At 37.8% G+C, this 25,187-nt stretch overlaps 1 protein-coding gene across 10 annotated transcripts in view; it reads right to left on the bottom strand.

The window, feature by feature from the left end:
* AGTPBP1 (ATP/GTP binding carboxypeptidase 1) overlaps nucleotides 1-25,187 on the bottom strand; it is a 74,309-nt gene that overhangs the window by 6,754 nt on the left and 42,368 nt on the right. For 5 of the 10 annotated variants that reach the window (XM_048290469.1, XM_048290468.1, XM_048290467.1 and 2 more), the window contains 8 exons: nucleotides 23,888-23,975; nucleotides 23,033-23,177; nucleotides 20,163-20,316; nucleotides 19,264-19,444; nucleotides 17,758-17,887; nucleotides 17,262-17,393; nucleotides 15,467-15,643; nucleotides 9,998-10,158 (listed from right to left, as the gene is read on the bottom strand). In XM_048290469.1, coding sequence (XP_048146426.1) covers nucleotides 9,998-10,158; nucleotides 15,467-15,643; nucleotides 17,262-17,393; nucleotides 17,758-17,887; nucleotides 19,264-19,444; nucleotides 20,163-20,316; nucleotides 23,033-23,177; nucleotides 23,888-23,975 — 1,168 coding nt within the window. Of the gene's footprint in view, nucleotides 1-9,997; nucleotides 10,159-11,720; nucleotides 12,020-13,015; nucleotides 14,911-15,466; nucleotides 15,644-17,261; nucleotides 17,394-17,757; nucleotides 17,888-19,263; nucleotides 19,445-20,162; nucleotides 20,317-23,032; nucleotides 23,178-23,887; nucleotides 23,976-25,187 lie in introns of those variants that run through there. The other 5 variants (XR_007200684.1, XR_007200685.1, XM_048290471.1 and 2 more) reach the window with 5 other exon arrangements.

The following is a 25,187-nucleotide window of genomic DNA, read 5'->3' as shown; positions in this document are numbered from 1 at the left end:
GTCATGGCTGTTAAAAGAGAATACTATATGAAATTCTGAAGTTCTGTATATCCTACCTAAACAACATTTTATGGGTAAAAAGATGAATTCCTAAATGCTTGATTAATAAACCTGATATAATACTATGGTCCTCAAATTTATGAATAACTTTAAGAATATCTCTTTCATTTAAAAGAGTATTTTCTCCATCACCTGCCATTGAATAAACTGAATTTAGAATTAATATAACTGTTTTCTACAATGGATTTTAATTATTAACTAAAACATACTTTAATTATTAAGGTCAGCCAGGCACACATAGTGGTGATAGCGGCAACAGCAGCAGCAGCCACAGTAAGTTCTGGGGGCTGAGCACTAGACCAAGCTGGGCAGGGCCTCCAGTCAGGGGAAACATGAGTAAGAACTTAAGAGGCCAGCCAGGAACCACCAGCTCTCATGAGTGAGTCTGACATGGTGTGAGTGTTGCCTGCAGATTTAAATGGCCCCACAGAGTGCAAATGACTGGGATGTGGTGCCCCGGTCAGGACATGGTGAGCAGTTCCCCAGGAAGGGCATGCAGAAGAGGCCACTAATTCTACCTGGGGAGGAAGAGGAAGCAGTCTTCTTCTATCATAAAAACGGCAGTTACACATCGCAGCTGCCAGGCTAAAACCAAGAGAGACCACAGCCACCTCAGTTATACGCCTAGACCCAAACAGACTTGCTGAAGACTAGAAGAACTACCTGGGCCCTCAGCTGCAGGAAACTCCAGAACCTGAAAGGCCCCCTGGGCCCTGAAGTCAGAGGTGTCATGGGTGTAAGTGTGCCCAGCTAGATAACCTGCCTTTTGTGCAGGCTGCCATGTTGTGTGAGGAGTTCATCAGGCAGAATACTATCTGGGAATCCAAGCAGGAGACTGATGTGTGGTATTATGCACTGACACAGGCAGGGAGACAGTGCTGCTTTAAGACCTTGGAAGCAGAAGGGAAGTTAGCATCCAACCCTGAGACAGGCTTGGATGATTTGCAAGGCAAGGGAGACTGGAATCTCATCTCTGCTTGGAGCAAAAGGAAGAGGTTTTCCCCTTGCTACCAATGTGCCCCTACATAACAAATATGACACTATGAGGCTGGAAAATCTCCACAATAAGTAGCCAAGAACAAGAAAAGGACAATGCTACAAAACTGGTACAATCAGCCATTCATAGGAGAATGAGTGCCACCAAAAGTGCATGAAGCATGGTAATTATTGGAGAATCCTCACTGAGACACATGGAAGCAGCCTTTTACCATCCAACCTCTCTAGCAAGATTTGCTGCCTATCAGGGCCACATTCATCATGTTACAAAGAGCCTACTGAAACTGGTAAAACAAGAGGACTATCAACCACTCCTACACTTTCATGTTGAACGAGGCTGCAACAATGAGACTGTGAAATATCAAAATGGATTTCATGTCCCTCGGAAAGATGTTAAAGGGATCAGGAGCACAGACAGTGTTCTCCTCTCCACAGCTGCAGACTAAGAGCAAATCATGCCTTACCCATCTGATGGCCTTTTATGATGCAATAACTACAACAGTGAACATGGGAAGATCAACCTACGTCATCAGCCTAGTCTTCTGTAAGGTCTTCAACATGGTCCCACAGGACATGCTTACCCCCAAATTGGAAAGATGGGGATTTCATGAGTGGACTGTTCGATGGACAAGGAATTGCTTGGATGGATGCAGCCAGAGACTTTTGGTCAAAGGCTCTATGTCCACATGGAGCTTGGTGACAAGTGGGGTCTCTCAGGACTCTGTCTTGGGACTAGTGCCCTTTAAAACCTTCCTCAATGACACAGACAGTGAGGTCAAGTGCTCCTTCAGCAAGTCCGCAGATGACACAAATCTGAGCAGTGCAACTGACACAACAGAAGGATGGGATGCCATCCAAAGGGACAAGCTTAAGAACTGGGCCCAAGAGAACCTCATGAAGTCCAACAAGTTCAAGGGCAAGGTTCTCTAACTGGATCAGGGCAATCTCAGACGTAAGCACAGACTGGGAGAAGAAGTCACTGAGCAGCCCTGCTGATGAAAAGCTGGACATGAGTCAATAGTGTGAGCTTGCACCCCAGAAAGCCAACCATGTCCTGAGCTGCATCCAAAGCAGTGTGGGCAGCAGGGTGAGGGAGGGGATTCTGCGCCTCTGCTCTGCTCTGGAGAGACCGCATCTGCAGTCCCCAGCACAGGAAGGACATGGGCCAAAGCCACTGAGAAGATCAGGGGGCTGGAGCATCTCTCCTACAAAGACAGGCTGAGAGAGCTAGAGTTCTTCAGCCTGAAGAATGAAAGCCAGAGAGACCTCATTATGGTTTTCCAGTACCTAAACAGGACTTACAAGAGAGAGGAAGGATGACTTCTTACAGAGTCAGAAAGGGATATAACAAGAAGAAATGTTATTAAACTAAAAGAGAAGAGATTTAGATTAGCAATTAGGAAGAAATTCTTTTCTGTGAGGGTGGTGAGGCACTGGATCAGACTGACCAAAGAACTTGTGGATGCCCCATCCCTGGAAGTGTTCAAGGCCAGGCTGGATGGAGCTCTGAGCGACCTCATCTAGTGGGTTGCATTCCTGTCCATGCCAGGGGGGGTTGGAACTAGATGATCTTTAATGTCCCTTCCCATCCAAGCCATGCTATGACACTTACTATTTTTTAGAACAATAATACCTTACTATACCTTACTTTCATTTCCATTAATGCTCCAAACATATTAGAATTTAATAAACCTTTTCACTAACATGGTATATTTTTTTCAAAGTAGTATTTTAATCATCCCATAAAAGACATACTTGGAGTTTTCATTATTCACAAGACTCAATTACAGAAAAATTAATCCACCAGGCAGACGTAACCATTACCAATTTCAACCCCATGGAGATCAGCAGTTTCTTGAGACTACAAGGGATGTGTATAAATTTTAAAACTCTGGAACAAAAAATTAAGAAATACTCCCTGTCAAAGTATGGAGGGTTGCAGCTACCTGGGGAGTTGGGAAAGGAAGGAGAGAGAATTATGAAGAATCATTCTGAAGAATGATTTCTTTTAAAACTGCATTGTTATGGGAGGAAGAAAAGTCTTAAATGAGAGAGTTAGAAGTATCATAAAGGAATTGTTTCTCCATAGTTTCCCTTCTAATTTCTCTTTAGTGTCTATATTCTGTTCTAGGGATTAGCAATCCTGCTGCAGGAGGCAACATCACACGTGCAACTACATGTGCTGTCTGGTTCAGCTGCTCTTAACCCATGTGATTTTTTTTAAGTAATGAGGATATTTTCTCAAGGGAATTTCCAAGGTTAAAGGGGAGAAAGTATCCAACTCTTTCCTAAGCCATAAGAAGCTGAACATCCAAATCCCCTTTAATTATTATTTTCAAAAATCTGCACTTTTAGGGTTACAAAACTTTACTCCACAGCTTAATCACAAGTAACATCAACACTTTTCTATGTGTTCTCACCCTGAAATACCTTTTATGAAATTCAAAACTGAATCCAATCAGTTGGGATTTGTCAATCATTAACTGTAGCCTGTGGTAGTATCTGGATCATATCACCTGGAGTAGAAGGAAACTTAAAGAATGGTATGAAGAATATATAAGCTGTTCATCATGCTTACTTTTTCAGTTTGTTCAGGGTTTTTTACCTTGATTACTAGTTTCCTTATTTTGCCCTAGAGAAGAAAAACAGTACTCTGATGCTACAGTCTACACAGAATTAAAAGCAATCACTTTCACTTAGGCCAGAGGAGGGGCCTGGTGCATGGGTGCTGCTACCAGGCCCACCAGTGGAATTCTGAATCTGATTTTTCAGTAGCTTTTTCTTCCAACATTCAGAACATGACAGACTGGACAACAGCTGCAGTATAAGATGCCTTCCTTTTAACAAAGCTGTAAAGTACTGGAAGAAAGGCCAAGAAAAGCTCCAACCCTGAAGGAGAGAAAGAAGGAAAAAACCTTTATTCCCAGGTGAAGAAGATTAGGAGTATACAAATGTCTGGGCAAAGTTTAAAGAGTTATTAAGAGGGAGGAAAATAAAATAGGACAAACCCAGTTTCCATCAGACAGCCTAGACAGAAATCCCTTGCAAGACTTTGTACACACTCCCACTGCATGTATCCCTCACTCCTTGCCTCACCAGTCTGATATTTTTTCTCAAGCGTAAAATTAAGTGCGAGAAATAGATTTTCATCAAGTTTTCCCCTTCCCACAGCCCAGCCCCTTTTGGCTGTCTATTTTTTCTACCATTTTCTAGACATGCTGGATCCCGAAGCTCAGTCTGCTTCTCTACTATAATTAAATCAAATTAACAAACACAGCCACACCATGTTCTAGAACACACCAGTGAGCCTCAAAAGAATCACTGAAGTGAACTAGAATTTCCAAAAAGTGGTCAAGTTTTTGAGCAAAGGTTAAGTCTAGTAAGTCATAACAGTTATGACTGCGGTCATATGTTTTTGTTTCATTGCATATAGACCCTTATCAGACCTGTCAGCACAACAACTATAATTCTCAATACAAGATCAGTATTACATTTAGTCTAATCTTTTCCATTTGGAACTGGGGTGAAAACACTGTCAAATGGGTTGGAAATAATTAAGGAAAAATTAAGTGCTTAATTCATCACATAATGTTAGAGTGCACTGCCAGAGGGAAATAAATCTACTTATTGCTTTATTTTTCTTGTTTCAGACATGGTTCAAAATGAACTCATGGAAATTTAAGCCTATGTGTAATGAAATACTAAAATATTAACATGTACTTGGTCATTTTCATTACAACCTGGAAAACAAAAAAGAATGTGAGAAACCCTCAAAATCATTTGCAAAAAACAAAATCAGTGTTTCTGTGTTTAAACTTGACTGCTTAGTCTCTAAAGCATTAAAACTGTGCATTGATAAAAAGCAATACCAGTAACATCCAAAAATCAAGGAAATTACCACAATCGTAGTAATTGCTCTACTCTAACCCTACAGGAATGCTACAGCTGTGTAAAAACTATTCTGTTTTATACTTCCTATTGATGAACTTTTTATCTGCTTTACCTGCAGGTAGTTCTCATTTGTCTCTAAATGGCAAGTAAAAGGCAGCAAAGCATGTGAGTATAAAGAAAGTGTAAGCAGTTCTTTCACTGTAATAGAACAGTGACAATTGAAGTTTGGGCCTATAAAACAAGACACTGTGACTATATTCTGACCCATGACTGTCTCTGAAGAGGAACAGAAATCAGCTTTATAAACTTGACAGAGGCTCTCTGTATATTTCCACCACTCAAGTGAATAATAAATTGATACCTTGGTTGACAAGATTTTTTTAGTATCTTGTCTAGAACCATATAGAAACACTAAAACGTCAGCATTTTGGATACAAGGATTTAATAAAATGACAAACGAACAACATCTTTCACCAATTTGACATGTAAGTTTCAAGAGGTGTAAATGAATATCTGTTTTTCATAGCACCTAGAAATAGAGAGGTACTTCTGCTGCACAGAAAACTAGCCAGATCCTTACAAGGGGTAAGGAGGAGGGGGGCAGGGAGGACAAGAAAGAAACCAAATCCTACCAAGAGACTTTTTCCTTCAAACAGCAGTGAAGTCTCACTTCACACAGCAACGCAGCCCAACTCCTGTGTACTTCAGTTGTAACGGTATCTGGAAATTCCAGCCACATGTTTCTCCAAATCTAATTATCATAAAACTGGCAAGTGTGAAAAGAGTTTGCTGAGTCTTACTAGAAGTGTCACTAGGAACTGATACTCATCATATCTACATAAATTAGTTATAGCCTTCTAGCAAAATGTTCTAGAGTGCTCTCCCAAGCCATCTCCCAAGAATATAAGCAAAATAATGATTATGGAATCTGAATGAACTGCAACATTTTGAGGCAGTATCCAGCCTTTTTTTTTTTACTGTACAAGGAAAATAGCCTTGAAAACTCATTCAGTGATTTAATAAAAATAGTACTTAAATAGAATCTGACTTCACTCCCTCACCAAAAAAAACCCCCAACAAAACCCACAAACCAAACCCCCTCCCTTCCCAAACTCAACCCAACCCAAAAAATCCCCACAAACTAAGAAAGACAGTAGAAGTCCATGCTGAACTATGCTTTTCTCCAGTTGTTAAAAACTGACTATTCCTCATCCTATGCTTTTGTTGGTTTGGGGTTTTTTGTTGGGTTTTTTTTTTGGAGGAGGAATGATCTCGCCAAGTAACGTCCACTATGGTCTTGCCCATTACTTCCTGAGACAGTACAAAGTGGATTTTCACTACGTTTATTTAAACAGACTGTTGTTAAAATTTATTTTTAATAATATCCAGTATAGAGGAATATGGTACCTCCATTATCCAGTAAAAAAGCTGACCTTTAACTAACACCTGTTTTACAGTATGTGTCTAAGTTCTGAATAGAAGCCAGACCCTAAAAACAAGTAACATGAGACTTCCTCCCTGAGCATCATCATCAATAAACAGTATAGGTTTTTGAACTTTCTGCTGTGACATGCAATGACTGCTACCACAGACAGGAAATTCGGACTCCGAGGATATCTGGACCAACTGCCACATGGGCGTATTTGCTAGGGAGCAGAATAAAATTGCTCTGCTCTAGACAAATTCTTCCAAGTAATTGAGGCAAAAAGTCTGATGGCCTAAGGCATACAGCAGAACTCTGCTTCTGAGCTTCTGGCAACAAAAGAATGGGACCACCTCTTAAATCCACATATGGCAGAATTGATCCCTTTGGCAAAGAATAAAAGAAGATAATGCGCAAACTTAAATATTACATGGCACTTTTATTGCTAACGGTGGAGGTTCTGTGAACAAAATTATAGTTTCTAGAATGGCTTGGGTTGGAAGGGACCTTAATAATCATCTAGTTCCAACCTCCCTGCTGTGGGCAGTGAGACCAGATTGCTCAGAAACCCAGGAGCAAATACACAACACATTTCAGTCTTAATGCCCTATTTTAAACTAAGTTGTTGGAATTTACATGTTTAGTTTTTCCATCACGGATTCTCACACAGTTATACAGTGAAAGTATTTGCTAGGTGAATACTGAAACCTATTTTCTCACTTCATGCTACATATTTTTCTGTTGTAGTGTTCTTGGATTTACATTCAATGACTTTAAGAAATAAAGCCATCAGGACTTAGAAAAACCGAAACAGATGTTAACAGATTCATCCAATAAATTTCAGTATTACTTATGTCAATGTTCCATATTGATTAAAAATACGAACTCTGACATGCACAGAATCTGATTTTTTCCCCACTCTTCTAATTTCTTTAGTGCAGAAGCACTTGGTTATCACCTTTCACCATCTGTAGCTGTGCAACACCCAAAGGTCATGTTAAGGGAAACCATTTTGTAAAATTTTTTTCTAGATATAAATTAATTTTAATACACTGAATGAAGTTATTTAATCACCTCTCTCCAGTTTAAAACATTAACTTGCAGTACAATTATTTTTGTGATTTTCATGACCTAGTCTTTTGGGATGGAACTGAACCTGCTGGGTTTTTTTTGACGAAGCAGAGTACTAGTTACCTTTTTCACTCAACAGGATTATAGGTGTTTCCACATAGAGTCTCAATAATAGTAAGCTTATTATGAGCCTAATGTTATATTTCACCTGTGCTCATATGTAGCCAACAACACTATGTTTATGTAGGATTAAGTCTTTTACCAGTGCTTTCTGAAAATCCAGGCTAAAACAGTCCCTGTGCCCTTCACTCCCAGCAATTAAATATAAATCAAGTCAGAGACAGCTTTCCCCTGTCCCTAGCAAGGTTGAACTTCACATGCAATTAATTTTCATACATAATAATTTTCTAGAGATAGCTAGAAATTAGTAATTTCTAATTATTAATGAAGTATTTTAGCTGGTAAAGGAAGCCCAAACTATGTGTGTCTATTCATACACCAGGATTTGGTTTATTTCATAATATTAAAACAAGCTATGTGCTGCCATTTGTTCCTTTTCTCATCTAGCATTACTCAAGTTTGCTATCAAACAGAAAGCAAACATGACGTCTCCCCCTTTTTTATCCCATTCTGATACTGAAGTGTTTTTGATGTGTCTTTAGCTTTCTAGCAGATACTAAGGGGAGTGACTTGTGTATATGACATGACATTCCTCAGTTCAATAGGGGCTCTTGTAAGGAAAATCCATCATAAATAACATTAACAAACAGAAATCCAGCACATGACTTTTTTCCAAAGCATAGCCAGTAACTACCCGTGAACTAGGATGGTAATTATCTCCCAAGAGACAATATAAGACTGAGATTCCCACGCCTGAGGCGGACAGTAATAGAAAGTTACATGGAAATCTGGGGCCGTTTTTCAATGCCACCCTCATGGATTAATTGCTAACAACCACCTTGCTCCAGTCCTTCCCCAGTGTGGGTCCTTAGCATCCTGAAAGCCGTTCTTTCTAATAAACACTAAGACGAAGAAGGCACTCACTACCTCAGCCTTTTACATGTCCTGTGTCACAAGGGTTCCTGCCCCATTCACCTGTGGGGCCATATTTTCCCTAATCTTTCTTTTACAATACTTACACACTTAGGAAGCTCTTCTTTGGTTACTCCAAACCCACTTTCTGACACTATCTTTTCCAGGAATCCCTAATTCACCTTTAACCAAGCATGAAACTTGTTCTGACAGTAAAAAATCAGTCATTACAAACATCCTGACGTTCTACTAGAGAGCAAACAATACTGGGGGGGATCCAATCATCACTGGAGCCAAGAGATACTAGCACATCACAGCTACTAGTCACACACTTTTAACCACTTCCCTAAGACACCCTCCTGTCATTACTCCTATTGTTCTTACCACCTTTTAGCTTACGCTTCACTTTTCATTATTATCTGTAAGTGGTAAGCATGAACAAGCTCCAGTTTCTCTCAATACTCAACATTTTGGTAACACTGATGGGTCTGAATGCAGGAAAAAAACATCATTTCCATGTCATACGGTGTCACAGATGCCCTCCCATAGCTCTGCTAGGTTTTTGTGGTCTACAGACAAATTGCTTGTTGATCTTACATCTAACAAAAGTCTTAGCATCAAGTACATCCTTATTTCAGCTGCCCAAAAGCAGTAAAAAATTCCACTTTTTCCCAAATTTCCACTCTATTGTTTTAGCTAAATTGGAGCTACAGCCAACATTAGTAGAAATATTGTAGCATGTAAACCTTACGCCTTTCCAATATAATGCCTTTTTCAAGTCTGGAACTCAGCTTTATTAGTCTGTCAACCACATTTTCAGAAAAATATGCTTGTACATTTGGAATCACGTGGAATCCATCTTTAGTTACCATGTACATGTGGATACTTGGGTGATGAATTACATGAATGGAAAGATGCACTGTATGCATACATTTGCAAGCCTATCTACACCTTTAAGAACAGGCAACTTAGTAACCTAGCTACTGAGCATATGAATTTCTTCTGTGACCCAAACTATTTCACGTTTTAAATTCTTCAAGTGTTGTTATATACCTCCACCACAAGAGAAACAAAAAAAAAGAGTCTGGAAGAAATACTTACAGTTTTTAGTTGCTTTAACTCACATACTTTAAGTCTGTTTAAATGTATTTTTAATACCACAGCAAGAAAAAAAAAAAGGGAAAAAAACCACCTTGAAAGAGACAATTGAGATCTAAGACCTACTACTGAATTTTATGGCCTGTAATAACTCCCCAATGACATTAAAATTGCTAGGGTTTATCCTAGCAACAAATGTGACATATAGTCTAACTCTGTCTGTATTGTTTTCCTTCAAAGTTTGAAACAACTGAATTAACACAGTAGGTCTCCAACATATTCAGATTATTGTTAAAGTAACAGGTCACAAGACATCAGCATTATTTTTGATGAGTGGAAGAATATTTTTGAAAACATCTTTATACCACTTGAGAAACTGCAATTTTTTCCCCAAAAGAGAAAGTAGGTATTATAGAAGTGTACTACCTTGTCACTTTACAGCTTGACTCAATCAGCTCATTTTCAATATCCAACAGACTAGAAGGCAGACTGTATTCCAAAGGTGAGGACATTCTTTTTAAATGCAGCAAGCCAACACAGAACTTTGCTCCCATCTCCTCCAGTTCTCTTGTACCTATCTGTAATCCCTAATTTGAAAATAAGATTTAAAAATATAAAATAGGCACATGCAGATGGACCCACACATACTGCAGAATAACTCTTTAGGTTAACATTTTCTTACTTTACTTAATACCTTCTCTTGCTTTAGAGACAGAACAAATAACTGTAGAATAAACACTTAGCAAGAGTATCAGAGAAGACTCAGAAATACCTACATGATTTCTCCAAGGCTGAGCAGACACATCCGTATTTTTTGGAGCTTCCTAGTCTACACTTCTAGCACCCCAATATTACCAGATCTTTTCCCAGTGGCATAGGAAGAGAGACAGAGATCATGTCTAGATTCATAAGTATAAATTATTTTTTACAACTTCAGAAAAATTTATAAAAATTCATTTCAAATACAAGATTCCTCAACATAAGTTCCATCAATCAGAATGAAAAGAAAGGAGAGCATTCATATCATAGCTGTGATGAAGTTCATTGCTATATTCTGACATATAGGTAAGACTATCTAAGGCAGCAGTTACTCCATGAGACAGATGTCTCTTCCCCGCCTATAAGTTAGAGGCTACGTGTGTTAATTCTGAAAGCATTTATTCAGACATTTAGTAATTAAAACCAACAAATGAATTCTCAAAAGCCAGAGCTCTTTTCTAACTTGAATTACATAGCCAGGCATTTTCCTCTGCAAAGACTATTTAAAAGGTAGAACTTACTGTCATGGTTTTAGCTGGCTAGGCACCAAGCCCCACAAAATCTGTTATTTTCATGAGGGGAAATAAAGATTGCTGAGGAAAACTGGAAAGCACCACGACACTTACGTAATGCTCTCCAAGTTTACCTATCTGATAAAACTCTCCCATCAGGTAATTCCACACTTTAAATTTAGCCAGAAGTGCAGTATATAGAGATATAACCTCTGACCTCAACTGTTTTATGAAAAGAGAGTAATCCAGACTGAGCCTCAACAGTTATGTAATTGGCTAGTACTAATTGTATATACACTAGCAAATTCAGTGGCAGAACTCAATTTCCCCCTTTGCAATTTCTGTATCTCTGAAGAATTTAAAAGGATTTTATCTTGGATGTTCTAAACCTCTTAATGCACAGATTAGCTAAAAAGAAGCTTTGACAAAACAAACAGGGAAGCAGAAGAGCCAGGAATTGGTGGTAAGTTAAGTCATCAAGTACAAAAAAATATATGAAGCAAAAAAGAATGAAGCAGGAATTTTTTTACCAAAAGCTAGAAAAAACCCACACAAGCTTTGTATGTGTTGCCACATTGACACTACATTTTAAAATTCAAGGTTTAAAAGAAAGTATGTTGCTCCAGAAATGGTACAGCCCACACATTCTCCATGTGCTGTTTTGAACATACTTAATAGAGGAGAAGTTTGATTTTCTTCTGAGTTCTTTTTTTGCCTTTGTAGTACTCATAAACAAGGTGCTTTTTAGTGACAAGAAAGATAAAGCTATATCCACAATTCTGAACAGTGCCATCCTCCAGCCAAATGGTACTGAAACCTGTTAGCAGTGAACAAGAGTTGAATATTTGAGTATTATTCTTAATAGGAATACTACTTACCTCTTTTATAATGCTTTTGTGCTGTAGGTTTCAAAGCACTTATTAATAAAGGAAGAATTATCCTCACTGTACTGATGGAGAAATGGAGGCAGAGAGGGTTGAAGCGATTTGCACAGTGTCTCACAGCATGTCACTGACCCCGCTGGGAACAGAAATCAGTTCTCCTCACTCAGTGTAGTACCTTATCCACAGAGGCCAACTTTTTGGCTTTGTTTTGTATTTGTTTGCACATCATTAACTTTCGAAGACCCCAATCATAGCTGGGGCTCCGCTACGCTAATCACAGGAAGATACAGTCCCTGCCCCAAAGAGATTAAAATAACATTAAGGACAAGAGGCAACAAGTATATAGAAGAGGAAGGAGAAAGGTAACAGTAATCTCACTGTTACACAGATTACTGATGTGCACAATTTGATGGTTCAGAAACTTTTCCAGTTATCATCTACATTTGTTGCTGAAGAATTTATCGTTAGTTGGCAGGTTCCTTATAGATAGGATATGTGTCTCTAAGTTGAAAAAGGACAAGAGCATAGCATGAAGGAAAAGTGCAAAGACAATTGTTATAAAGCATGCGCATGTTCCCTGGCTGCTATTTTTAGCACAGCAGAAAGAGGATGTAACTAAAGAGAAACCTAAATGGACTGGATTGGAAGTGGACAACTGGGAAACATCCGAAGGGTAAATTTTGAACCTACTATACTGAAGGGGTCTACACAATTGTGGTAAGAGCCTCATACCAAATCTTGATTTGCTTCTTCCATTTCTTTAAATCATAAGGGAGAATGTAGTATCACACAAATGCCAAACACCAAATTCCTTAACTGATTTTTCCATCAGCCAAACCTCTTCATTTCCATGAAACAAGATCCAGACTCTGGTTCAGGAAATCATCATTTCACATCATAAGCTGACCTTACTAAGGGACCTAAGGTGAAGTTCATTTTCAGTGATACCTTGATTACACTCCTTTTCTTTATCTTCTAATGATCTTCCACTGTTGTTCTAGTACCTTTAACTGAGGCCTATTAAAGTTCCTTAAATGCTACAGGCATTGCTTTTAAGCTCAAGCCATCACAAAATAGCTTCTTTTCTTTTAAAACTAAATTTAATTTCTTTTTCCCTACATCTTATACAACTGTCAGTAAAACTCTAGAGGGAGGGTTGAAGTCTTCCTTACTAAGCATGTCATGAAGGTACCTTCCTTACTAAGCATGTCATGAAGGTACCTTCCTAAGTGATTAAACTTGCTACTTGAAAGCGAAGATACAAAACAAAGGCATAGCAGACTGTGACCTCAAGTGAGAAGAATATTCCTATAATATATACTTAATAAAAGAAAAACAGCATATAAAGATTTGGAGAAGTCAGCTGAACAGTAAAATATCATGTAGATCTTCTGTTTTCTTATTCAGCAGAGGTTACAAAGACATAATAATTTTTGAGAACTCAAATTCTAGAGACTGAAGAACCATGGTTACTGAGAAATTTGTTGACTGAGTCTTTATTTCCTGAAGTCTTCTCTTTATGTGCATTGTAAGATTGCCTGATAACAAAATTTTTTCAATTAACTTAAAAGTCAAGCGACACTTCCAAATTTATTCATCTCCAATCAGGAAAGGGATTCATTTCCATTTTCAGATGGCTTGAATTATTGAAGACATTGTTCTTCTATCTGGTGTCTTAATTATGCCCCATAGTAGATCCTAGAGAATCCATTCACCGCAAAGTTTGTTTTTCCATATCTTGAATCACAGATGACCAAGCAGTATTTGCAGCACTTATTCTCAACACACTACGAAGACTCCATGTGACCAGTTACAAAATAATTGCTTCCAGAGATAACTCTGTCACAAGAGATCCTAAATTCTGGTAAGAATTGCTAACTTCAGCTCAACAGCTTCCTGACTGGAAATAGTCTAGCACCATCATTGCCCAAGTAAAATGAATGAGAATAAAAACTGATGTTCAGCTTTGGCAAAGACTCAATATTCCTTCCACAAGGAACCAAATTGTTAAGTAATCCTCTTCATTCTTTGAACAAAATTCAGCAAGGATGCCAAACCAGAATAAGAGTAGTGAAGTGTGTCAGACCTTTATGGTTCCATCCCTCAGATCTGAACTCTCACGTCCTTTGGGATGGGAAGTAGCAGAAAAGAGACTTTCTATAGTTCAACTTCTTTCTGTTTTGAAATAACATATAATGACATATGTCATCTAATTTATACCACAAGTTTATTGATAGAGTTACTGGCCCTACTCCTTCCACAAAATAAATCCCAAAAATAAACCAAACAACACAACAAAAGCCCCCCAAAAAACACTGAGCTTAAGCCTTTTCATCTCTTTCATCTTCTCACTGGAGAAATGCTGGTCTTTGCTTAAGACCAGTCACCTTGGCTTTTTAGATACATTTTCTTAGTAAGTCTGAGCATTATCATAGTGAAGAAAAAATTAAGGACCTTCCTGTAAGTTCAGAGGATGACGAAGACCTCACAAATTGCTTTACTCCGTAAAATGAATGGCAGAACAGCAATTTAATCTCATCAGTTAAGTTTATATTACATAGAAGAATGCTCTTCCCTTTTGAGTAAATGAGTCTTCCACAAAATTCAGCCATTTTTTTTCTTTCATTACTGAAGAAGAGCTTTGGAGGTTTAAGCATCTTGAAAGTTTGTCCACAAAGCATCTTCAATTCACTTTTCTTAAGTACTTCCTGTAGCAACACTTCTAAAGCCATGAGGGTTCATGTTTAAGAGTATTTTGGAAATTTCAAAATAAGCAAATTGGTTATTTTTTTTTAAAGCTCCACAATTAATGTCATCTGGGGAATATTCTGACAACAGCAGGAATGCTTCTGTTGTTAATTGACAAAATGTAATACTTACAGGCCTACTGAAATTCTGGACAAAATCTGTCTTCCTACTGTCTAGGGATATAAGCACAGATGTTGCAGTACACATTAATATACTAATATATCTTGTCTCTTTTTTTTTGTTGTTTCTGTCCCACTCAGCCTTCTGATCCTCCTTGTGTCAAGCACCTTATTTGAGGCTTGTGATCATTTTCTTGATTAGCATTCCTAAACTCAACTTTCAAGCAGAGGAAACCCACTTCTTCCATGAATGCTGTCTAGTAGTGAGACACTACCAATAGGGTCACCTTTTGTGTTCAGATATCCAGCCTGTAACGCTTTTCAAGGAGAGAAAATGAAAACAAATTTTAAGTCAAGAAGCCACACAACTATGTGAGTTCAGAGATGATGCGTAATTTGTAGTGTTGGTAACCTGACAGGAAAGTGTTTTTATTTGTAAGCCTGTTTCCTCAGCTATATGGGAAAATTCTGTAAGGGACACTGCTAAATATATGTTGAAGAACCACGATCTGCCATGCTGAAGTCTGAAACTGCCATGTGTAAAGGAAATTTTTTTAATAGTATTGGCATTTACTACTACCCAATTCTAATAATCTGTTGGACAGAACAGTTCTGGGTTTTTTTAACTACATCCATACACATGTGTTACAAGCAATGATTGATATTAATCTTGTTAAAACAGCCCATAAGCATAACTGCTATGCAACCTATAAAGTTGAAAATTATCATTCTAACATTAGTGTACCCAGACCTTAAAAGGTTTCAGAAGCTTCAAGCAAGCAAGAATTGAGCAAGCGGGGTTACAGAGTAAGGTAACAATGCAAAGGGAAGAAATTTAAAAGTAAGAAATATTGAACTGATATATCTTCTTACTTTATATTTGCCCTGGTCACATCCACATAACGTGCTTTCCATTGTGTAGCTCCTTTGTACTCCTATCTCTCTCCAGACAACAACTCGTGCTGTAGATTCCTTGGACTTTTCCACTACAAAGCTGCAGCTGCCCATGCAGAATGCAGGGGCAGTCTGACTCAGGATCTTAGGGAGTGCCTGCAGGACAGCAATTTGAAAAATACAGTGATTCTTTTACTTCCAATATGGAAGGAAGTGAAAAGGGACCATGTAATCACAAACTTACTGGAAAATTTTGCTGCAGTTTGAATTAAAAAAAACCAAGAAAGAAACAGTTCTCCATGTTGAGTTTTCAAAACTCTGTGTTCAAGTGACAGTGTCTCCAGGTTTGCCTTTTCCTACTTATTAAAATCCTTTTTATCAGGTCCAGTCACTGACGTTGTTAGTCATGTGAGTAAAAATCAGAATACAAGAGAATTCTTCAGCTGACCACCATCCCTCCTAACTCATCAAGCTAAGTTTGCTCAAATTAAATGTACCATACTCCATATAAGTATTTAATTCAATTGCAAACTGTTTCAGAAATCCCATTTACAGACCTAACAAAAGCAGTTTTCATTTGTATTCAGCAAAGCACTAGGTGCGTATTTCACTTCAAGAATGTGAATCAAAGTCCAGTATAACTGTTTACATGACAGCTTCAGTGAAAAGGTCACTGAATAATGCTAAACGACTGTTCTTTCCAGTGTTTATTTGTGTCAGTTAAGACAAAACACGACCACCTCAAATTCATTATTTCAGTAGTACTTAACCCATTAGTGTAAGATTGCCCTAACATTTCATTCCACCTTTTTGAAACCAAAAGGCTTTTTCCAACAGCCCTTATTGACTACTGTCTTTTGTGCACTATAGTAATGCAGGGCGAACTGACAAAACCCCATATAATGTGTTACAGCAGCAAACATGACTGGCATCCAGCTCAGCATGCAGGAAATTACACAAGAAAATCAAGAAGCGATCAATTTTTTTTTTGTGAGGGAGACTTAAAGAAAAAAAATCAGAGAGCATCTGTACTCAATTACACTCAAGGATGCGTAACAAGTGTTTTAACACACACACATTCACATGTTTTTGAAGCTTAACTCTTGAATTTTTAAAAAAAAACCTGGGGCCTGGACACCTTTAGGTCACACAGGTTTGCAGTTCCCATGAGGCAGCAGTGGAGGGAGACACACGGAAGAAACAAGTAACACTAAGAAACAAGTAATTCTCTAAATTTTTGACAATTTTGAAGCTTATACAATGCAGAGGATGTGTTTGTGAAAGTTGATTACATATACGTAATTAGGGGCACATGTCTTAACTACACATCATTATATAAGGGAATAAATAAAAAGGAATCTTACATATTTCCATATACAAAAGTAAGTATTTCTCAAAAGAATTGAGTTTCTTTTTTTCCTTGTTGCTAGAATATTGTTTGCCATGCTTCAATGACCTGTTTTTTCATCTGGTAATTATAAATGCACAGAAGCATATTTTCCATCTATTCTTTAAAAAAGTAGTATTAAATACAAAAAAGTACATATTGGTGCAAAGAAACAAACAAAAAAAAACATTCTATGGATAATGTTTAAAGCTCAAAGTACACTTCATGAAGTGTACTTTGAAGTACACTTACAAACTAAAAAGAGATGATTTTAAATAAGTCTGCTTATGCTGTAGAGTCATTATTTGCATAGGGTGGGATTAGGATACTATTTGAAAAGTGTTCCAAATCCATGCCAAATAAAAGAGATACAAATGTCAAACTTACCCTGTAACCAGGGTCTTCCATCATGTCACAAGAGGCAGCATTAACACCTGTATGCCACATTGTCTCTTTGATGCTGCAGCCATACATAAATACATTCTTTTTACGAGAATGACCATGATAATCACAGTAGACCTACAATAAATCATTTGGCAAAATAAACCCAAGGTATATGGAATTAACATTTTATGAAAGTAATAGAAAGACAATTTTTTTTTTATTTGTACTGTTGAAAGTTCGAAAGAATTAGGCAGCACAGTTCCTTATACAATTAACTCCTGCCTTAAGACAAAAAGTGTGTGATTCATCTAAGGAAGGTTTAACCTTCTAGCCTAGCCAATGTAACAGATTTACATCTACAGGTTTGCAGACGACCAGTTCTCCAAGTCAAATTTAAGTGTGACATGGTTTACAAGACCATATTAAAATGTTTAATTTATAGACTAGCTACATAGACAAAGTTAAAAATATTCAGAATTGCTTACACACACATACTTACCAAAGGCAAACGTTTTATAGCGGCCAGATATTGCAGTAACCCTTTAGCATGGTAAATAGTGGGATGCAGATCTGGATTTGGATTTTGCCACTGTCTGTTTAAATCTTCTCCACTTAAAGAGCAACGGTGGCTATTGTGGGGGGGGTGGAAAAACGCATGATGTAGTCTGTATTCTCATACTTTTAAATAAGCCTCCCCCCCACCTCAAGTTTTCCTCATCACCAGTGCTTCTTTGGAAGGAGTCTGGCAAGAAACAAACTTCAATTCTCTAACATGCCAAATAATAGAAATGCTTGGGGCATTTTAAGCTATGTTATAGAAAATCTAAAAATAAATTAGAAGTAGCCTCTCATATGAAGTCAACTGTAATACTGTTTATTTGCTGTTGAAACTCAAGGCTTGCAATTCTATTCAAATGCTAGTTCAAAATCAGTAATTTCAAATATATGGTATCTTTACAGTTTCAGTGTCTTGACTTCTGTAATTTAAAGACTAATGTAAACTAGAAATATAATACTTGAAATGTGAAGTTGTTAGGAGAGAAGGAGCTGTGAGAAAAACAAGAACGAAAAAGAAAACCAAACAAAAAACCCAGCAAACAAAAAGATCATCTCTGTATTCAGTCAACTATCAGCAAGAACTTTTAAACTTGTAGGATTTCATGATCATGTAGTCATCTTCAATATATTTGCCTTTAGACTGTGTCTGCTGGGACAGCTTTCTTAGTTGTCCCTGTATGCTGAATTATTTAATTATGGGTGTTCCAGTATACATATATTTTTACATATATAAAGACAAGGCTCTACTGAAATCTGTAGCTGTTTTATTTTTATTATTTTGTTCACAAAACCTTTTAAAATACTACCTATAAAAGATGAATAGAAACTGTCGATTCACCACAGCAAAATTTCTATTTCATATGAATTCCCTGCAAGCAAGTAGACTGCTGAATGTTTACTCACAGCAGTTTCAAAACTTTCTAAAATATTCCTTAAATCAATTAAGAAAAGTGTAGCAATTGAAATAACTACTATTGATAAATTTAATCAAACCAGGATACTCTCTTACCCTTTCTCTTGCACACCTATTAACTTCCCACCTTTTAAAAAAATTATGTAAAAAGCTTTCTCAAATACAAGGCACTTTTTTTTTTCATGTGGACCATGAACTTGTTTAGCTTTTCCTAAATGCAGGTGTGGTCTCATAGAACACTCTTACACAAATCCAAGACAGAGATACAATTAAAATGTCATGTTAAAATCACGCTGAAATTATTATTATCCATGAACAACTGAAAATATTTTTGTAAAACTGAAATTTGTGTAACAATGTAACTGCCTTTTAAGAAGCCAAAAATCCTATCAATATTGCAAGTGTTTGTTGGTTTTTATCATATTAAGTATTGCATTTGTATCTTTCCAGGACTAGTTTAGATTATTAATTTTTAAATATTGATGCAAAGAGTTAGAGCACAGGTTAAATATTTGTGAGTAAATATATGCTTACTTTCCATTGATGACACCATCTGGATTGAGCATGGGAATAATTTTGAAAATATAAGATTCCCGTAAATATTGCGCATTTGGATTATTGCTCATAAGGTATTCCAGTGTTCCCTTCATAACCCAGCTTGCATTAGTCTCTCCAGGATGTACACGAGCAGACAGGAAAATATAAGGACGATTCCCTAAAAGAAATATGCATAGAAATTGCAAAACATGAATTAAGCTAAGTAAACAGTTCGTTAATTGGAAAAAGAGCCAATAGCCCGCTGCATTTATGACAAGACAAAAAACATTTGTGAGTTGAGTATTACTGAGTATGGGTATTATTGATAGAGCTTGCCACAATATTTTTAAAAGGACTGCTAATTACAGAACTATCACAAAGGAGCTTTAAATTCAATCAGACAATTACACAATTAGTTTGAGCTGGCAGTTATGATGTGACTTTCATGACTTTTTTCCCAACAGTCGAGAAAAATACTGAGGTGGACAAACAAATCGGGAAACAACAAAAGCTCACTTTGAATCACAGTAGCTCAGATATTAGCTTTATGAAAGATTTTTTTGACAAGCAAATAACCTCAGCATTTCAAGAAATAAGTTATTTGTCCGTATTCTTTTCCAAGAAGAGTTGTCTGCAAAATGTAATGTACAAACCTAGCAACAAAAATTTAGAATACATGAATATATACTCTTATATATCAAGATATTTATATCTTTGTTTGACTGCCACAAATAAGTATTATTAAATACAAAGCAAATCCTGAATATTAATGCCTCTTAGTTTCACGAAATTCATTAACCTTATTTTTACAATGCATAGTGGTTAAGACTAAATTTTTTCTACAAATACCTAGTTTTACGTTCTTTTCAGCTGATGAGAAAGAAGAGTTTACTTACTGAACTGACAGATATGTTCATAGTAATTGGATTCTGGCATGGCTGTAATAGTGACTAAGGGACAGCTGTTGCCAGCCAGGGTCTCACAGAGAACGTCTTGTCGAAAATATATCTGTTGAGGGTTGTGCATAGATTCCAGCTTCCGAAGATGCATCTTCATCCCAAAAACAATAAAAAAATACTTCAAATCCTTTGCAGTCACATATGAGAGCATATTTCAAATATACGATTCAACAGATCTTTCTTTTAGCTGTTCTAAACAATGTTCAAGTTTCCAGCATAATTTTGACTGTAAAATACCCTTTTCTACCATCTCTGACTGATTGAATACTTCTCTTTGTAGAGTCTGGTCTTCCAACTGCTTTGAGAAAGATGAAGCAAAAGAGGGTAAGCTATTGTACACAGATGGTACTATAAGGGTATATGGAAGGTAAGAACCTTTGCTTCATTAAGATTACCTGATCAGGGACTTTTTCACTGTAAAAAGTAGTCGTAAGTGAAGGAAGACTCAATACACAGGAACAGAGAGCTGAGATGTAACAGAAACAATAGCAAAGACCAAAGCCACCAGTCTCTCACTGAACAGGCCATTAAGAATCTAGACAAAGATTGGGAGAGAGTCACCTGATAAAGAAGAAACAAGGAACCTGATAATTCAGGATATTCAAGCAGGGGGTATGGTACCATACAAAACTCAAGCACCTGATCCCTACAGTACACCCTTAGCCTTCTCCCTGTGCAGCCTTACTCTCTATCCTGTGTATTCAAGCGCTGCGTGGACAAATGCAACTAAACGGACAGGTGAAAGTGGATTTGCGGTCAACAGCTGCAATACACAAGGGTCTCAGCCTCAGCAATTGGAGAATCCAACCTCTTGGGAGCATCTCTGTGGGTAGCATAGACTATGGGTCCCAAGTCCTAGATACTGTTGGAATCAAATCAGACTCCAGCAGCTGGAGCTGCAGGCAGTCTTGGCACCCTCCAGTCAGTGGTGTGAGCAAAGGAAGCAAGAGGATGGCTCGCTGCCAGCTACTGCAGTGGGTAAAGATGTTGGTGTTCAACCATTGAGCCAAGGACAGTGTGTCCCACAAAACACAGCTGGTGGGACAATAAGGACTGAGTTTCTCAGTAACAACACCTGAAGCAGGAGCAGGAGTTACAAGACCATGGGCCTGGTAACAGCTGCTAGGGATGGGGGCCAAGCATACACATCTTCCCCACAGCTGGTCCATGTGGGGGCACACATGACATTTGCTGGTAAACTTCAAGGTGGACTACCCAGAGAGTATGGGCCCTGGGTGAAGGGAGGGGTATCAAGCAGGCAGACAGTCCATGCTGGCATCTGGGCAGAGCCACAAGTGCAGAGTGCCTGTGAGATGAGTGTGCAAGTGTACACATCTGTTTGCTAGTGAGTATCAGGCTGGACTAGACTGCAAACTGGAGGCCTGCTCAGCAGGTCAGAGAGACTGGGATCAAAGCAGGGCTATGGCATGGATGGGCCATGCCAGTGGTCCACAAAGGTGCTTGTGATTCTAGAGAGTGGGTGGGCTTGTACTTTTACTAGTGATAAGCAGTGCATACCAACTGCAGAGGAGGATGGGGTGTCTGTAACTGTTAATCAAGTCATGGTAGTGTTACACACTCATGTACACACTTGTCTGTGCCAGTCGATGTAGCCAGCCATGCCTGGGGGGAAGTGGGTGTGCACAAGTGTGCGTGCATAAGTCTCCTTCTCTCTCTGGGATACATATTCAGACTTGCTAGTGAACATAGAAGTAAACAGGAAAGCAGCAGCCATGTCCATCAGCCTGGGACAGAGACCCCCAGGTCCCTTGGCTGGCCACCAGCAGCTGGGCAGGAAGAACCGCCAGGACCAGGAGCTGCTGGAAGCAGCAGTTGTTTAAAACAGGTAGTTCTTTCAAAAGTTGGTATGGTTTAGTGAAAAGCTGCATTTAAAGCTGCTATACACTGGCCACTGAATCCCCTACTTCGCTATCATTGCTGTGACAGAGGCAAACAAGAGACATTCTAGCCAAATGAGTTTTGCTTAGTATTAAAAGCTTCAGAAGACTTATTTAGACAATTCATTAACCTAAAAAGATCTCTAATTATCTTAATTACTGCAGTTTTAGTTATCAAAAAGTATATATGTAGAACAGCAGCATACAAGTCATTTAAGTCAAACACAAACATTCTATCAAACCAGTACTGTTTCTAGTCAATTATCACAGAATCACAGAAAGCATAAGGTTGAAAGGGACAAGAGCAGGCCATCTGGTCCAACCTCCCTGTTCCAAGCAAGGCCATCTAATAGCACATTGTACAGCACTGTGTCCAGACAATGCTTGAATTCCCCAGAGATGGAGATTCCCCAACCTCTCCGTGCAATCTGTTCCAGGACTTGGTCACCTGCACAGTGAAGAAGTTCCTCCTCATACTCAAGTGGAACTTCCTGTGCATCAGTTTCTGCCCATTGCCTCTTGTCCTATTGCTCAGCACCGCTGAGCAGAGCCTGGCTCCTTCCTCTTGACACCCCTGCTTCAGATACTTCCAGACACTGATGAGGTCCCCTCTCAGTCATCTCTTCTCAAGGCCTTTCCTCGTAAGAGAGATGCTCCAGTCATATAATCATCTTTATGATTCCCAGAAAACCCATTTAGCCTGCAAGCATCAATTTTATTTTTCCTGTGACCGTTCTTTAGAATAACCTACACACTTTGTCAATCTAAACACCAGTATTATGAAAATTCGCCCTTGTAAGGAGCATTTGGAACTTCATAAAAAGAAACAAAATTAATTCACTCATGAATGTTATATAGCATACTAATACTATAAATATTCATTTATGTAACACATCATAAGCTTCTCACCTTTAAAGTTGAGTATGTATATGGATAATGGTAAGCAAAGTAGCACACATCATCTTTATGTTGGAAAGTCACTGTGAATGTAATCGTGTAATAGGATTTTCCTTTCTGGCCTCCAGCAGCAATTGAACTTCTTGAAAAGTGATTCCTAAATCAAAAAATGCAGGTAATATACACATTAGAGTATTTTTTTTTTCATACTACTACTTATTTCTGAACACACATTTTAAGTGTCAGAAGGATTTTTAGTGACTGTATTTCTTTTCTATGTACATACAGGTTAAATACAGGTTCCCACCAGCTTTAAAGATACTTTATTACAGCAGCGATACACACATTCATTCACATTGATAAAACGTGAGCAAACAAAAACAATCAACCAAATAAAACAAACAAAAACAAACAAAAGAAAGTAACCAAACAGCTATCAACCAAGAAGGATTACATATTGATATGCTGTACCATCTCATCCTGTGTTTTAGAACTCCCCTACAATAATTCCACCACAGATTACAGAAGGTTTACCACAGGGACCATGAGGTCAGTATTACTGGAAGTCACTAATAAGATTTCAAGTAAGCATGCATATATACATTCCCTTAAAAGCTTTCCAGACACAGTGTGCAATTTCTAAGAAAAGTATAAAATGTGAACAGCTTAAATATTAGTAGTGTGCTTCCAAAATGAGACCCTGTATATTTCTATCACATAAATTACTCTCCATAGTAACTCAGAAAGAAAACCCTCTTCACAACAGAACAAAGCATTATCAAATGCAGAAAAAAGTACTTCTCAAAAATTGTACCTCATGTTAACCTTCAGTGTAAGATTTGCTGTATGTTTGGTTTGTGTACTTACTTGTAGTAACAAATATCTGTCCCAACACGAGTCCAGCATGGTCGAGAATTTAGTGCTTCTTGAACAGAATACATGAGGGGCTGCATACCTGAAAGAAGAAATACATCTCACTTTAATGCCTAACATTAAACAGAAAGATATTAGCAGTAATGGACCATACCAAGACTTACATACAAGTCTACAAATTATCTCTATTTATTTACTCACTATCATATTTTCATGAATGTCTGGGTATTGCACTGTGCAATCTTTAAACCAGGCGACAAAAGACTGCTGATTTTCAGAAAATAACAACTAAAGAAAACAGCAAGACCTATGGAAGACCAAAATGAAATGTTTAAATGAAAGCTGAGGTTTGCATGAAACTACAAGCAGTCCTCAGTTCCACTCCATCCAACTCACACTACAAAAATGCTTCAAAGAGAATACAGAAAATTGATACTATCATCCATTCATGTAAATAACCAAAAAATAACTGATGTTTCAGGACAATTTTTTTTTAAAGTAACTCTTTAAAGTATTTTTTTTATAGTATACTTAAGCTGAACACTTAATATGAAGTTAGAGGAGAAAATAATACACTAATTATCATTTACTCTTTAGATAATTAGCCAACCACACTGACTGATTCAGTCATTGTACTAAAAAAATCAAAAGAAACTATCAAGTAAGTATGCACAACATGAAAAAAATCTAGGCTGACTGATGAAGATTAATAAGTAAGTTGAAAGCATCTTATTACTGGTCAAACTACCTGGTATTCTGCGACTTTATCAATGTGGATGAAAGTTTATGACAAAGGAGAACATAACACTACAAAATTACTTCAAACAAGAGTTTGAAGCTGGGGGCGGGAGAAGAAATTTCTTCCTTCTTAAAGGACAAATGTCAGAATATACATCAAGAAAAAAATGAATGGTTTTAAGCTTAATGACACACACTACATACACACTCCCAGACAAGCAGAAGAAAGGTAATTTCAGTAAGCCCTTTGTAAACCTTCGAATGAGGCACACACTGCAAACGCTACTTACTAGAGACAGCAATGGTCACTTACGAACCCCAGCATTTTACACTTATTTTTCCCTGCCATCAATAAGACAAAACTTTTTTGGAATGTCTCCACTTACTTTCACATTTACCCCCATGCAGAAATGGATTAATGATGACAACCATCATTATTTTTGATCTGTGTGAATCAACAGGCTTTGATTGTCCTCTCCTGCCCAATGGTCCTAAGACGATTTTAGTTGCAGTAACCAGTAAATTTCTTCCGTTTTGGCCTCACTTACAACAAAAC

The sequence above is a fragment of the Corvus hawaiiensis genome, chromosome Z, assembly GCF_020740725.1.
Source record: "Corvus hawaiiensis isolate bCorHaw1 chromosome Z, bCorHaw1.pri.cur, whole genome shotgun sequence".
Taxonomy (NCBI): Eukaryota; Metazoa; Chordata; class Aves; order Passeriformes; family Corvidae; genus Corvus; species Corvus hawaiiensis.
Note: the sequence above shows the minus strand (reverse complement) of the source record. Positions and strands in the feature narration are given on the sequence as shown.